We start from the raw sequence: 15706 nt of genomic DNA on the forward strand, positions 1-15706 counted from the left end.
GGGAAAAAAGGCCAGCTACTCCTTCCCCATTACAGTATAGACCCAGGCTTTATGAAATCAATCTGGGAACACCATATACCTTGCCTATCCCTCTATTTCTTGTTTCTTCACCCAACTAATGTAACTGAAGGTGGCAGAATGGGATGGCTAGTCCCATGGGGGGTTGAAGACAGTCCTTATGAAAAATGCAGAGTTGGCTTTTATTACTCCCACTTTACAAGTTAAGATACTAATTGACCAGCCAGCCACCAAAAAACAAAACAAACAACATACTAACTGACCTGCCCAAAGTCACACAGCAAGCCAGTTGGAAAGGCAGGATGTGAACCTGTTTTCTAATGGGGAGTCTGCTGCTCTAGCAATCAGCCTCTAGTTGTTCCCCTCGCTAGGATTTTCAGATCCTTTGGATTCCAACAAGGTGCCCGGGCCGTTATAATAAGGGTAGGAACAGAGGCTTCCGGTTTGGGGGAAGGGTACCGGTTCCGCAGGATTGGAGCCACTCCCTCCCCCTGAGAGAAAGGGTCAAGGCTGGGCGTGCCGGGCATTCCCGAAGATGGCAAGACATTTGACCTTTAGAGGTTCATCCCACGTGGACGTTTTCTTGGCCCTTTAATGGTCGGCGTTTTCCAAAGGCCACCAGTCCGCAACAGATTCCTTAGTTAACGGCAGCCTCTCCTGCCAATCAGCCATCAGAAGCAGGATCTCGCCGCCCAATAGTGGTACGCTAGTGGGTAGGCCTAGAAGCTGTGCGATGACAGAGCCCTTCGGTGCGTCCCATTGGCTGGATCAAACCCAAGCGAACCGCTGATTGGCCGACGCTGCCTGAGGGTTACAATTCAAACGCGGGCGGGCGGGCCTGCGGCCCTGCAGTTGCAGTCGTGTTTTCCAAGCTCTTATCTTCCTGCCAGCGCCTCCCGGATGGCCTCTCAAAACCGCGACCCAGCCGCCGCCAGCGTCGCCGCCGCCCGTAAAGGAGCAGAGCCCAGCGGAGGCGCTGCCCGGGGCCCTGTGGGCAAGAGGTGAGTGGTACGGAGGTAACACTCGCCGGGTCTGGCATGCCCCGGGCATTGGGACACAGCGAAGACTTCTGGGGCCCCACCTCCTCCTGGAGCGGATAGATGTGCGGAGGTGGGAGGCCACGCCAGGAGCTCGGGGCTGGCATACCCTGGGCATCGGGGCCGAGGGCGGAGACTTCCGGGACTCCCACCTACCTTCAGGAGCGGGTGCGACGTCGGAGAAGGGGGGACACGCCAGTAGCTCAGGCTGCTCTTTGAGACCTTCCCGAAGGAAGACGGGGGGGTAAGGACGCTGCCAGATTCTTCCGCGGGTGAGCCAAGATGAAGATGCTCAGGGACCTTCTGTGACTTAGTGGGGACGGGAAAGGGGAGAAATTGGGATCGGGCGTGGGGGAAGACGCCAAAGCAGTGGGGATTAAAAACTCTCCAGAAACATCCTGCGGGAGCCTGGAATTAGGGAGGGTGAGGACTCTTCTGTGGACATGGTGAGTGTACCCAGAGCTGAGTCTGACCTTGGGGATTAGGAAACTCTCCATCACAGCTCCTCCGAAGAAATTGGGGTGGGAGGAGATGCACCACCACTTGGAGCCTGGTCCATCCAGATGTCCAGATGACCCCGAATGTTCCTTTTGCAGGCTACAGCAGGAGCTGATGACCCTCATGGTAAGTGACTAAGTGCCCAGATCCCCAGCCAATAGGTTCACCCTCCCACCTCCAACCCAATTATCAATATCCTCCTTTCCTGCATCAGGCTCTTTGCTAGACATGGAGGTAAAAAAAAAAAAAAAAATGAGTATAATTTACTCTCTTCTGAGAAGTTCATACACCCCACCTACCCCTTTTCTTCCAGCAGTCTCTCCCAATTCCATCCCCTGCCACAATGAAGTTATCTCTAAAACACAGTTCCCCAAAGTCATACAAGGACTTCCTTGTCCTGCCTGTCCCTACTTTCAGGCCCCAAGCTTTACCCACATCCAACTCCCCACCCTTCTTCGTATTTCTAGTCCTGTCATAACCTTGGAATGCTCCCTTCCTAGATGTCCTTTTCTACATTAACCCTGAATATACAATTCAAATCCTTCTACAGCAGTATTGTATATCTCCCTAGTCTGTGAATAGCCTCTGGGCTTTGTACATAACCAGCACTTTAGCATGTTGGAGGGCCAGCCGTTGCTCACTTGGGAGAGTGTGGTGCTGATAACACCAAGGCCATGGGTTCGGATTCCTATATAGGGATGGCCAGTTAGCTCACTTGAGCGAGCGTGGTGCTGACAACACCAAGTCAAGGGTTGAGATCCCCTTACCGGTCATCTTTAAAAAAAAAAAAAAAATGTTGGATTGAATTCCCAGCAACCAAGCTGGCCGGTTAGCTCAGCTGGTTAAAGAATGGTGCTGAAAACACCAAAGTCCAGCCCTGTACTGGTCAGCAATAACAACAACAACAAAAAGATACAGTTAGTCTCTGGCCATACCACCCTGAAAAGAAAAGAATTCCTGGCAACCAACAAGATTGTGAGTACAGAACTGCCTTCTGCTTCCCTGTACAACCAACCTCTCCCTCTTTAGCCTGGCAATGAACCTCTGTTAAGCCCAGTATGTACTCCTCCCAGACGGGCATATTCAGCCCCAAGAGTTTAATCACTTCCTCAGAAAAGCCTACCAATTTGGTCTGGTTGGTCTATTTCTTGTGGTTAACTGATGATACTGGGATCTAAACCCATGTGGTTGTTTTATTTCAGATCAGAGTGTGATGAGACTAAACGGGAATGGCTCATCCACTCTCCCCCTTTGCTATGCCCAAAAGTGTACTCTGCAATCCAGCAAGTGTTGTGTTTCCTCCCCAGATGTCTGGCGACAAAGGCATTTCTGCCTTCCCTGAATCAGACAACCTTTTCAAATGGGTAGGGACCATCCATGGAGCTGCTGGCACAGTAAGTGCAGGGTTGGGGTGGGTGAGTGTGACTTTGCAGAGTCTGGGGTAAGGTGGGATATGAGATCTAATTGCCAAGTCTCCTTCAAGCCTTTAGCTGGGCAAGACACTCCCCCCATGACTTCATGCACAATGAGCCTTGTGGCCTTGTTCTGTCCCTCTGTACATAGAGGGTAAGTTTAAAGCAGGGCTTGTCTATCTTGGTTGGATGCCTTATAGAGGGCCAGACAACAAGGAATGAATGGAGTGAGGACTTTGGCCAACAGGAGGGCACAAGTCTCAAGAAGGCAGCTTCCCATCGCTGCAAATGTGGTTTAAGATAAGTCAGAAAATAGCTGCATCAAATTTAATTTTTCCATGTTAGTGGTTAATATTCTAATTGTACTAAAGCACAGCTGTGGTGGCCTTCAGGATACCAATTTACAACCTTTATCCAAAGGATTGCTGATCTGCACCCTAGATAAGAGGAAAGCACCGGAACCAGTGTAACATTTTGTTTACTGTCCAGTCCCAGGCAAAAACTTTAACTAGCAAGCCCCTTATGTGGGTCTTGGGCTGGGATATGAGGCTTGGGGTGGGGAAGCTACTTCTCTGCCTATTTCTCCAAATGCCAGGTATATGAGGACCTGAGGTATAAGCTCTCCCTTGAGTTCCCCAGTGGCTACCCTTACAATGCACCCACGGTGAAGTTCCTCACACCCTGCTACCACCCCAATGTGGACACCCAGGGTAACATCTGCCTGGACATCCTGAAGGACAAGTGGTCTGCCCTGTATGATGTCAGGACCATCCTGCTCTCCATCCAGAGCCTGTTAGGAGGTAAATTCCAAGAGCAACCCCTACCACGCAGCCTGGGTACCTGTCAGGATTCCCCTGGGTCAGGCTCTTCTATCCTCTTGACTGTTCTCTTTCTCTCCACCCACAGAACCCAACATTGATAGCCCTTTGAACACGCATGCTGCTGAGCTCTGGAAAAACCCCACAGGTAAGTCCTTCATCCTTCTCCTGCATGGGGTGATCCCTGCCCATCCTTCAAAGGCTCCCTCAAACAAAAGGATGCCAATGACTTGGGACTTAGGCAGGAGGCAAGTTAACCGACTTCTGCGTCTGTCCTGGTGCTCCTCTTTGCTATAACAAATGGGAAATTAACACCTTCCCTATTAATGCAGGTTGAGGGGTTTTTAGTAGGATGCATTGCCTGTGCCCTCCCCACTCACTGGAAGCACGCTCACCCAGCAGACCTGACTGGGTAGGCAGCACAGGATAGCCTACCATGCTGGGAAACCAGCCCTTCCCCAACCTCCTCCCACCTTCGCATCCCTGGTCAAGCTGCCCTCGTGCCCACTTTGACTCCTCCTGTCTCCATCACTCACTGAGACCTCCCTGTTCTCTTCCAGCTTTTAAGAAGTACCTGCAAGAAACCTACTCAAAGCAGGTCTCCAGCCAAGAGCCCTGACCTGGGCTGTCCAGCCTCTCTTTGTGTCGTCTTTTTATTTTTTCCTTAGATGGTCTGTTCTTTCCTTGATTTTTGTACAGGACTCTGTATCTTGAGCTGTCGTGTTATTTTTGTTTTATTTCTGTTTTTTAAATTAAGTATCTGGTTGAGCCCTTGTGATGTATATTAAATAAATACATTTTGGTTGATTTTGTACAAGTTGCTGCCTTGCAGTTACCCTAGGGTTGGCGGTGCTCAGGGTAGGTGGAGGGCGGGCTTAAGATCTGGGTTCTTTCCCTGTTCCTCTCTATAGGACAGTAGAGCCAAGCAGTGGGGGTGACTAGGATTTGTTCCTTGTGACCTTGGTTACTTTATGACACTACATATGTTTTTTCATCTATAAAATGAGTGTCACAATAATGCCTATTTCTATCAAGTTGTGGCAGGCAGCAGGAATGTTAGTGACTACTGGAACTGCCCTAGCTGTGTTGCAAATGAGGCTGAACCAGACCTTAGGCTGAAACCTCTACAGCTGTCAAAAAAACAAGGAACCAGCCACCCACTTTGACAGATGTTCTGGATCTGAAAAAGAGAAAGTTCAGGTCACCCTACAGCAGGCCCAGCGTATGGGGAGATAGCCAGAAAGAGCATCTTTCCTGTCAACTCTCACTACTGGGCTCTGGACTTGCCCCTGGCCCCAGGTCCTCCATGCTCCACGCTCCAAAGGGCCACATTTACCTCCTGCTCCATCTCCACCAGCTGCTCCTCCAGCCTCTGCACCCACTGGCCCAGGCCCCCAGCCCCTTGGGCCCCCTTTCTGCTGGCCTGCCTCAGGCTCCAGCCTTTGAGCCCCTTGGAGGAAATGCCCATGCTGACCAGCTGGATCTCCACAGGAGCAGGCAGGAGGAAGAGCAGGCTGAGGCAATGGACCCAGCCCAGGTCCTGCAGGAAGATCTCCAAGGTAGACAAACAGCACCCAGGTACGCTCCAACATGGCCCAGATCTCAGCCTCCGCACCCCACCCCATTAGCTCTGCCAGCAGCTGGTTGTACAGGCCTGGGGAGATGGGAAGGAGACTGCAGGGGGCCCTACCAGGATTGTTCTTCCCCCATCCCTTCCTTATTCCTGCTAGCCCAGGCCCCTCTATGCCCTGTACCCCCACCGAGCAGCCACATGTGAAAAGAATTGGAGTTGTGAGGGCTAAGATTTGAGCTTGGGTGTCCTCAGGTCTAAAATTGTGCTCTTAGCTGGCCGGTGAGCTCAGTTGGTTAGAGCATGGTGCTGATAACACCAAGTCAAGGGTTAAGATCCCCTTACCAGTCATCTTTTAAAAAAAAAAAAAAAAATCAATTCTTAATAAATGCTAACAGGGGAGGTATTTTTGTCCACCTTGGAGAAGCCTCTCCATGTGGTCCTTAATGTGTTGTTTGATCCCGTAGATGGTCACATGGCCTACCTTATGTCAGTCACAGGGACCCAACTCTATTAGAGCCAATCAGTGTGTTCTCTGGAATTAATCACTGGGAGAGTAAAACTATTTTACTAATGGGGTTGCTAAAGGAGGAAGGAGTCAATCTAGGCTGTTGGTGGAGACACCTGCAGACAGAAGAAAGCCAAGCACAGAAAATAACTGGGAGTTGGAGAGAAATGACATTGAGACTGGCCTCCAGGTTCATGCTTTAGCATCCCAGCTCAGTGAAGCAACAAATCCCTTTTTGGTTTAAGTCAGTTTGATTTAGGTTTCTGACACTTGAAACAAACAAAAAAAGCATAGTACAGGAAATATTAGAAGGTATTATTATTATTCCCATTCACACACACAATTATTGAATGCCTGTAAGGTAAAGGCCCTCTGCTTGGGGCTGGGGATAAAGCAGTTTAGCACACAGTCCTGCCCTCGAAGAGGTTGGAGCTTAGGGGGTAGAGAGGCCTATCATCAAGGTGGAATAAGTGCCCTGCAGAACTGAGATTAAGAGCTCAGATCAGGTAGGCAGGACTGTGTTAGAATCCTGAAACAGAAATATTAATACTTACCTCGTAGGATAGGTGAAGGACCTTAGAACAGTGCCTTAAACACAATAAGCACTCAATGGATGCTGGACTCACATGTTTCTATGAAAGCTCAGAGGTGGGGTACCTAACCAAGAACAGGAGGGTCATGGAGGGCTTTCTGGAGAAGGGGATTGAGCCACAAGGGAGATTTAAGTGTTGGGTTAGGGCAATGTGACTACACCAATTGCATGGCTAGGCAATTAGTAACTATAAGCCAAGATGTTTCATTGTTCTAGTTACACTAAGTTTTCCATTTGTATTGTTAGGGCTAGGGCCCATAGACCCTTCAAACCCATTGTACAAACTGGGTCAAGACCCCTTACACTCCAGCCTGGGACATAGACTCCTCACACTCAGGTCCATGCTAGATAGTTGGGAAAGATCCCGGGAGTCACTGGCAGATGACACAAGCTCAGTTCTCAGCAGTAGCGGCAGCCTCTCAGGGCATCCCGCAAGCACTCACTGGCAGCAACAGCCTGCAGCAGCAGTAGCAGCCTCCCGGGAGCATCCCCGAGGACAGAGGGCACCATGGATCTGAGCCACTCATCCTTTATACTTAACCCCATAACCCAGAACACCTGGGTGCACATGCGCAATTACATTAGACAACAACCAAGGAACACCTGGGTGCACTTGCATATTTACATCAAAGGCTCAGCAAGATTCTGAACATCTGAGGGACCCTGACCATTTTCCTTCTCTTTCCCTACAGTAAGAAAGCACATTACTTAGACAGCAAGACCATCAGGGGCATGGGGAGAAGTGGAGGAATACAGGCTGGTAAAGTAGCACAAATGTCAGGTCACGATGGGTTTGTAAGGCCATGTTAAAATGTTTGGGCTTTATGTTGAGGAGAATGGGAAGCTAACGAAGCCTTGAGCAGGGCAGTGCCATAATCAGATTCGTTTTTAGAAAGATCCCAATGGCTGCCATCTGGGGAGTAAATGGCAGGGAGGACAGCCAGGCAAGCGATGGTGGCCTGAGTTATGATGCTGAGTAGGCCTGGAGAGGAAGGATGAAGTAAGGAGAAAAAAATAGCAGGGCATAGTGAGTAATTAGAGGTGGAGAATGAGCACCAGAATTGCTGACTTGGATACCATCCCAGCCCAGAGGTGGGGAACACTGGAAAACAATGGGGAGGGGGACTCAGTTTGAAGTGCTGGGGACATCCAGGTAGAACTCTCAACAGGTAGATGGTACCGCAGTTAAGAGCCTTGCTCCTGTTCCCATCACATATTGTCTAGGGATTATCTGTGTGCCTGTCTACTTCATCTCCCTAGGCCTTAGTTTCCCCAACTGTAAAATGGGGATAATAACAGCATCTGCCTCTAGAGGTGTCATGTGGATGAATGAGACAATGCACAGCAGGACACAGCAGACAGTAGACACTCAAAGTGATGACTACTAAACCCCAACACTGATCCTGCCTGGAAATAAAAACTGGGAAACTTGTGAATGGGATGAAAAGGGGCAAAGAGAACAGGATGGAGATGGAGAAGAAGAGCGGTAGCAATGAATACGATAACAGAGTTTAGTTTCAAGAATGATGATAATGATATTAATAGTTGCTAGCAGGCTGGCCAGTTAGCTCAGTCGGTTAGTGTGTGGTGCTGATAACACCAAGATCCAGGGTTCAATCCCTGTACTGGCCAGTCACCAGAACAAAAAATAATAATTGCTAGCATTTTTTAAATGCTTACTATTTGCCAGGCACAGTTCTAGGCACTTTGTACACACTAACTCACTCTCACAATCCCTTGAGGTAAGTACTATTGATATCCCCAATTTACAGATGAGGAAACTGAGGCACAGAGTAGTCTAATTTGTCACAGGCAGTGAGGATTCAAACTTAGGCAGCCTGATTCTAAAGCTAAACTACCATTACACTTAATTAGCTACGACTTGACACCCATTATAATTCAGTTGCCTACAAAGAGTTATGAGAGCTAGATCCACAGCTAATGGGGTCAGGGATCAAGGGAGGAGATGGTATCTGAGCTGGGTCTTGTGGGTTGAAGAATTTGCCAGGGTTATAAGAAGGGGAACAGGCATTTCAGGCAGGGAGAACTGCATGTGCAAAGACCCACGGGCTTGAAAATTACACCCCACGTCCATATCAGGAACGATCAATTGCCCAGTGTGGCTGGACGGCATGAGAGCTATGGGAAGGGAATGAGTGGACGGAATGCAGATTTGATTCTAGAAGCAATGGGGAGCCTTGAAGGACTTTCAACTGGGAGTGGCCAGGTCAGATTTCGTTTTCGCTAGATCATGCTGTTGGCCCTCTGTTGAGCGCACTGGAGGAGGGAGAGGAAGGCAGGGAGACCAGGCGGAGACAGGGTCGAGGTAAGGACTTTCTTCACGGCTGTGTGCCTCCACCCTTGCCTACATCGCCAGTACTGAGCGCCTAGGAAGCGCTCGGACCAGACGAAATAGAAGGTCAAGTAGAAGGTCAAGCAGAAATAGTGCCACCTGGGATGGCACTCCCCTGTCCCCAGCCCGGTGGGTTCCAGAAAAGAATGATGACGGGTAAGTGAGGGGGCTCCACCCCTCTGCCCCGGGTTCCAGCCCCCTGCCGCGCCCTCACTCTGCCCGCCGTCTAGCCACCCCTCCGCTGGCCGCCGGCTCACCCTGACTCGGCTCGAACCCCCGGCGGCCTCCCTCCTCCAGCTCCAGGCGCACCGCCGCGCGCCCGCCGCGCTGCCCACGCCCAGCGTCAGCCGCCGGTAGCCGGCCGCGAACCTGCAGAGCGCGCCGAGCTCCGCCGGGCACCGGGCGGCCGCCGCCTCGGCCTCCTGCGGCCCCTTCTGCCTCCCGCCGCCGGAGCAGCCTCTCACCCGACCACCGAAGCCCCTCCGGGTGGCGCCCTGGACGGCGACTCAGCCAGACTGCCCCTGAGACCCTCTGCCCCTGTCCTCCGCTCACTCAGGCCACGAGCTTTTCCAATATTTGCTTTTATTCCTTCCAGACACAGACTCAGAAGGTGCCGCGCCTCCCTCGTGGGGCGGAGAAGGGACCAGACGCGGGTGGAGCTGTCCACGCCCGAGGGACGCAGCGGGGGAGGTGACTGCCCACTCCTTACTGCACACCCTCCATCATCTTCAGGAACTCTGCGGGGAAGGCGAGGGACAGAGGGTCAGAGGTCCCACTCGGGACGTGGAGGCCTGGACAGGGTTCTGGCCACGATGAGGGGATGTCTTGTCATTAACTGATAAATTGCACAAAGCCGCCCAGAGCTCCCTACCTTCTGGGGAGGGGTGGAGGGGAACTCGGTCAGACTATGCCCAGCCCCACCCACAAGGCCAAGGACACCCACGTGGGCGCCAGCTGCATCAGTGCCACTCGCCCCACGCTACTGCGGGGCTCCGTCCCCCTCTTCCCAAGCTCCAGGGGCCCTCACCGTCGAAGTCAATGCGGCCGTCGTTGTTCTTGTCCCCATCTTTCATCAGGGATTCGATCTCCTCGTCCGTCACATGCTCGCCAGAGGACCTGAAAATCTCAGCCAGCTCCTCCGCATCGATGTAGCCGTCTGCGTTCCTTGGGGTCCGAGGAACAGTGCAGGGCTCAGGGCCCAGGGCGAGGTGCCCTGGGCACGCTCAACGCCCCCCTCATACATCCCCAGCCCAGGAATTTTCGTGCCCTGCTGGCAAGACTCGGATTGCTCAGCCCCTTCCACGGTTCCCAGGCCCCCAAAGCACCTGTCGAAGATGCGGAAACACTCGGCCAGCTCCTCCTCAGTCTTCCCCTTCGCGTCCTCTTTCATCTGGCGCACCATCATGACCAAGAACTCCTCGAAGTCAATAGTGCCGCTGCCTGAGAGAAGCAAGTGGTGGACTGACCCCGAACCCTGGATGCCCGCCTCTCCCCATTGTCCCCTGCCTTTGAGGGCCACTGGCTCACCATCTTCATCCACCTCCTCGATGATGGCGTCTAGCTCTTCTTTGGTGGGTGTCTGGCCCAGCATCCTCATCACGGTGCCCAGCTCCTTGACGCTGATGTCCCCACCACCATCAGCATCAAACATGTCAAAGGCCGCCTTGAACTCTGTGTGGGGAAAGCAGGTGGAGGGCTAAGGTGAGGGCCACTGGACTGTCAGCCCCACGCCTACCCTCCCACCCTGCCCAGACACCAAAACATTCCCCAGCATACTTCCACCCAGCACCGAGCCTGCCCACCCTCACTTACCAGCAATCATCTCCTCGCTGAGGTAGGACCGGGCCTCAGCCTGCTGGTCCGTCTAAAGAAGACACAAAAGTCAGAGAGCAGCAGGGGCATTCCTAGAGCATATTGTCACCTTAACCCGTTTCTTCTCAACCCCCACTTCTATAAGTGCCCTTTGGTCCTCTGGAAGAAAAACTCCAAACTTACCACACCTTCTGTGTGCCCCCACAGCATCCGACCCCAGTTTTGAGAGCAAGAGAGGAGATACAGATTATGCCCAAGGCCCTCTCACTTCCAATGGGATGTTGAGTCAGGAACCCCCCAGTGACCTTGGGCAAGTTAGTTTAGCATGCCTTCACTCTCTTCAAGGCTTTTCAGGGAGGAGATAAAATCAGGGGTGAAAAAGGGCTTTGTAAAGTGCCAGCACCATTCTAATAGTTGCTCAATACATGTTTGTTCTCTGTTAAATAATAATTGCAACACAAAGTTATTGAGCACCTGCTAAGTGTCAGGCCAGACACCAGGACCACAAAGAAGAGACAGACACCATCTCCCCTGTCCCCCAGAGAATTTGCAGAGACAGAGATTGTAAGTTTCCTTATCATTCAGTCATTGGAGTAAATCACTCTCATGATGGGCAGAATGTGATTGGGGCCTTAGCCTGAAAATAAAATTTCTGTGGGGGCTTCTAGATGACATCCAAGCCAGGCCATCTAGGTCAGGGGCTTTGGACTGAGGCTGGCGGTGAGGAAGGGGTGAGGCATCCAAGGAGTTCAGCTGCTGGCTGCTGGCCGTCCTTCTCCCCTTCCCTCCTCCCTTCCTCTTTCCCCATGCCAGGAGGGCAGACTATTTTTAGTAGGGTGTGGGCAACAGCAGCTGGCCTCTGGGGTCTAGTTACTCCTTGAAGTGAAGTGGAGAGGGGGATCTCAGAGTAAGATGACAGCCCCAAATCAGAACCCTTCTCTGGGAGGCTGGGGTCTCTCTAACTCTGGTCTGTCATCTTCTGCCCCTTCCCATCACCCTTGGGGCTCCAAGAGCACCTGAGCTGGCTGCAGGCCCTGCAGGCCTCCCATCTTCTGAAGGAGCCCTTCTCTCACAGACAATAGAAGGATTTGGCCAGGCAGGCTTCTACTGCACCCCTGCCACTGGCTTGCTGGGCCACTCTGGCCGTCAGGGTCCCTATCTCTACAATGAAGGAGACAAGCTAAGACCCTCTCACAGCTCTGTAATGACATTGCTGGAAGTCTCAGTGGGCAGGAAATCAGGAAGCCTTGAGGATCAATTCCTGGAATATCCCAGCCCTCCGCTTCCAAGAGAAGTCAAAGGTCTTCTTCCCAGGGTTCCTCCAAGACACCTGGGCTACATGGAACACCTTATGTTCCACCTTCAAATGCCCAAATTACTGCCCCACAGAGCACCCAGATCTGGCCTGAAAGAGGCCCAGAGATGCTCCAGTGAGAAAGGAGTAAAGTTCCTTCCTTCTTGTCCTTACCATGGTTGCTGATCACTGGGACTCCTCCACTGCAGGTCACCTCTTCTGCACTCCACCACCTAAAGATGCCCTGGCCCACTCCAGTCCCCAGGATTTGTAGGGGCATCCTCTCCTCCCACCTTCCTGCTCCCCAGGACTGGATACTCTGCCCAATCAGATCCTGGGGTCAGTGAGTCCCACCCCTCCCAGAGTCCTAACCCATTACCTAATTTAGCCAAGGGCCCTTGCAGAGAAATTTAAGCCTCTGAGCAGATGGCAGGCCTTGGCGTCCTAGATACTTGTGAGGAGGGCCTGCCCTGCTCCACTGCCTTAGAGAGCCCCCCTCAGGAGGTGCACTTGTTCCAGGATGGGTAAGGACAATCCAAATAGTAAAAAGTGAAGCAGCGTGGTGGAACAAGAATAACACAAGCCTTGAAGCCCAAAACCTAAGATCCAAGTCCTGCTTCTGCAGACTGTGTGACCTTGGGCAGGTGGCAGTGCCACTCTGAACCTAGTTTCCTCCTCTGTAAGGTGCGCATAGTCATACCTCCCTCACAGAGACACCATGGTAAACGGGAGCCCAGGTTTAAGTCACCTAGTGACCTGGCTTGTGCCAGATACAAAGGGTTAGTGCTTGGCAAGTGGAATGTCCTGTCTTTGAACCATGGTAAAGGGCAGGGAACAGAAGGAGGGAAAGTGATAGCTAGGCCATAGTTGATTGACTCTCTACAAAGTGCCACACACTGTGCTAAGCATTTTAACCACATGATCTCATCTAGTACTCATCGTATGAGGTAGCAACTATTATTATCCCCATTTGACTAGAGAGCTTTATAATCATAAACATCTATGGTATTGTTGGCGATTCTTCTTACTAATCCTGACTGGGGAGAAGCTGTGACAGTCAGTCCTAAGGGAACCCGGCCAGAAAAAGTATGGGAGGAGTCAAGGAGAAGCCATATGCATTTGCAGGAGAAATAACCATTGAAAGTAAAGATTCTTCTCTCAAATTTACCTTCTCCACAGAAACGGTGTTTGGAATTCACTTTTGCAGGGGAAGGGGTGCGGCAAGAGAAGGTTCTTTAAGTAGTAAAGAGGCAGTTGGCCCCTTCCTAGGGCTCAGTGAAAAAATGTGGAGGAACTCAGCTGGTCATATGGAGAGTAAAGGGGTAGGCAGATCAAGTCTGAAGGGAGCCCACCCTGAGAATCCACAGGGTCCAGGATGGGTGTTGGGGAGTAGGCAAGGCTCATGGACAGTGGCTAAGTCAACAGAATGAGCACTGAGACAACCGAGAACAAGATCTGGGGCCAGGAAAGTGGGGCTGGACACCAAGGAAGGTAGATGGACAGTGGCAGCTGGGCTGCCCCCTTCCCCTATATATAGACATTCCAAGGAAAGCTCAACAGAGCCAGGCCAGGCTAAATGAGGCCAGGCAGAGGGCCAAGGAGTGATACCTAGGGGATTCTAATTTGGATACAAACACTGGAACCATTTGGTCCCTTTGGAACAGAGTGTGTGGAACCCTCAGCAATCACTTGTTTATTAATTTGTCCTTTTGTTTATTCAGGGAACTAGATAGGATCCAAACTTCTAGGGTGGCCAAACAAGGTCCCACCAGCCCCTGTAATCTCACTCCCCCACCACTTCGCACCTTGTATGTTGCTCCGCTCTGGTCAGACTTAAATAAAGATGCTCCTCAACTTATGATGGGGTTACATCCTGATATACTCATTATAAGTTTAGAATATCCATAAGTTGGGGCCACCCCGTGGCTCACTCGGGAGAGTGTGGTGCTGATAACACCAAGGCCATGGGTTCGGATCGCATATAGGGATGGCTGGTTGGCTCACTGGATGAGCGTGGTGCTGACAACACCAAGTCAAGGGTTATGATCCCCTTACCAGTCATCTTTAAAAAAAAAAAAAAAACCATAAGTTGAAAATGCACTTAATATACCCAACGTACTGAACACCATAGCTTAGCCTAACCTACCTTAAACATGCTGTGAACACTTACATTAGCCTACAGTTGGGCAAAATCATCTAACACAGAGCATATTCTATAATAAAGTGTTAATATCTCACATAGTTCATTGAACACAGTGCACCATAAAGTATAGTATCAGTTATTTATCCTTGTGGATCACATGGCTGACTTGCAGCCACAGCTGGCTGCCGCTGCCCAGAATCACAAAAGAATATCATACCATATATCACTAGCCCAGGAAAAGACCAAAACTCAAAATTCAAAGAACAGTTTCTACTAAATGAATATGACTTTCCCACCATTATAAAGTCAAAAGATCGTAAGTCAAACTATTGTAAGTCAGGGTCCATTTGTACTTAAATGCTGCCCCAAACGCCGTCCTTTATAAACCTCCAGGCCTTTCCATATGCTATTTTTTTCTTCCAGAAACTCCCATCTGCCCTCTCTTCACTTGCCTACTTTCCTTGCCCCTGGAAGTGATCTTTTCTCCCCTACAACCAGTCCAGGGGCGCCCAAGGTGGTCTCCAGTAATCTCCTCAATCATAGCCTTGAGTATGCCTAATGATTACAATCTGTTCTGAGTTCCACAGGCCAGAAACTGTTCCCTGTTCACCATAGAATTTCCCAGCACCCAGAACGTGGCAGGTGTTCAATTAAATATATTTGGGGCTGCCGGTTAGCTCATTTGGATAGAGCATGGTATTATAACACCAAGGTCAAGTATTTGGATCCCCATATCGGCCAGCTGCCAATCAATCAATCAATACATACATACATACATACATACATACTATATTACATTGTAAGAATAACTGAACCGAATGGCATTTAGTTCAACATAAAGAGGAACTTCCTAACAGTCACTATTGACAATAACGGGAAGAGGCGGTTTCAGGAGTTAGTGAGCTCTGTGTCACTAAGTACACACAAACAGGAGATAGATGACCATCTCTTAGGTGGCTGTAGGAAAATATCCATACAGAGGCTAAGAGTGGTGGAGAATACAAGACATCAATAGATCTCCTAGTTCTTTTTTTTTTTTTTTTTTTTTTTTTTTAAAAAGATGACCGGTAAGGGGATCTTAACCCTTGACTTGGTGTGGTCAGCACCACACTCAGCCAGTGAGCGAACCGGCCATCCGTATATGGGATCCGAACCCGGGGCCTTGGTGTTATTAGCACCGCACTCTCCCGAGTGAGCCACGGGCCGGCCCCTAGATCTCCTAGTTCTGATGCTGTTTGTATGACCCAGAAGAAGCCCCTTCCCCTTGCTGAGCCTCAAACTACTCATCTGTAAAACAGAAATGATAGACCAGATTTCTAGAGGATCCTTCTGCCCTGACAACCTGTCGTTTTATAAACACCAGCTCTGTACCCAGACTTGTGAAGCATATATCAAAGGACAAGTTAATATTCAGCCAATGGTTGGTGAGTGAGTGTTGAATGAATTAATGAAGTGTGTCTTTTTTGCCCTGATACCCTGCCTGTAAGCCAAATGAGCGTAGTCAGATCTTTGAAATTACACAGACTTGAGCTTAAGTCCTAGCTCCTTTATTTCCCAGATGTGGATCTTAGAGAAGTCAATTTGCCTCTGTTAGTTAGTTAGTTAGTTAGTGTATGTATGTATGTATGTATGTATGTATTTAGCTAGCTAG

General features: G+C 50.5%; 2 protein-coding genes across 3 annotated transcripts; one reads left to right on the top strand and one right to left on the bottom strand.

Moving 5' to 3' along the window:
* The first annotated feature begins 881 nt into the window (after positions 1–881).
* UBE2C (ubiquitin conjugating enzyme E2 C) lies at positions 882–4547 on the top strand. Of its 2 annotated transcripts, none has more exons than XM_063114776.1 (6): positions 882–1019; positions 1652–1679; positions 2861–2947; positions 3561–3765; positions 3872–3931; positions 4344–4547. In XM_063114776.1, exons 1-6 carry the CDS (start codon positions 919–921, stop codon positions 4400–4402), a joined length of 540 nt encoding a protein of 179 aa, XP_062970846.1. In that variant the 5' UTR covers positions 882–918; the 3' UTR covers positions 4403–4547. The 2 variants fall into 2 exon arrangements, with proteins under 2 accessions (XP_062970846.1, XP_062970855.1); XM_063114785.1 differs by lacking the exon at positions 882–1019 and adding an exon at positions 1248–1327.
* Positions 4548–9371: 4824 nt separating this feature from the next.
* TNNC2 (troponin C2, fast skeletal type) lies at positions 9372–12197 on the bottom strand. Its single transcript, XM_063107519.1, has 6 exons — positions 12087–12197; positions 10619–10670; positions 10334–10477; positions 10132–10246; positions 9834–9970; positions 9372–9543 (listed from the first exon to the last, which is right to left on the bottom strand). Exons 1-6 carry the CDS (start codon positions 12087–12089, stop codon positions 9512–9514), a joined length of 483 nt encoding a protein of 160 aa, XP_062963589.1. The 5' UTR covers positions 12090–12197; the 3' UTR covers positions 9372–9511.
* Positions 12198–15706: the final 3509 nt, after the last annotated feature.

This window comes from Cynocephalus volans, chromosome 1, assembly GCF_027409185.1.
Source record: "Cynocephalus volans isolate mCynVol1 chromosome 1, mCynVol1.pri, whole genome shotgun sequence".
In the NCBI taxonomy this organism is placed as follows: Eukaryota; Metazoa; Chordata; class Mammalia; order Dermoptera; family Cynocephalidae; genus Cynocephalus; species Cynocephalus volans.

Excerpts from the sequence above, each read along its gene's own strand:
- TNNC2 (XM_063107519.1), bottom strand. Across the intron at positions 9,971-10,131 it reads TGTTTCCGCATCTTCGACAG|GAACGCAGACGGCTACATCG; the intron begins GTGCTTTGGGGG and ends TCGGACCCCAAG. Across the intron at positions 9,544-9,833 it reads CGGCCGCATTGACTTCGACG|AGTTCCTGAAGATGATGGAG; the intron begins GTGAGGGCCCCT and ends CCTTCCCCGCAG.
- UBE2C (XM_063114776.1), top strand. The coding sequence starts at position 919 with ATGGCCTCTCAAAACCGCGACCCAGCCGCCGCCAGCGTCGCCGCCGCC. Across the intron at positions 1,680-2,860 it reads AGGAGCTGATGACCCTCATG|ATGTCTGGCGACAAAGGCAT; the intron begins GTAAGTGACTAA and ends TTTCCTCCCCAG. Across the intron at positions 3,766-3,871 it reads CATCCAGAGCCTGTTAGGAG|AACCCAACATTGATAGCCCT; the intron begins GTAAATTCCAAG and ends CTCCACCCACAG.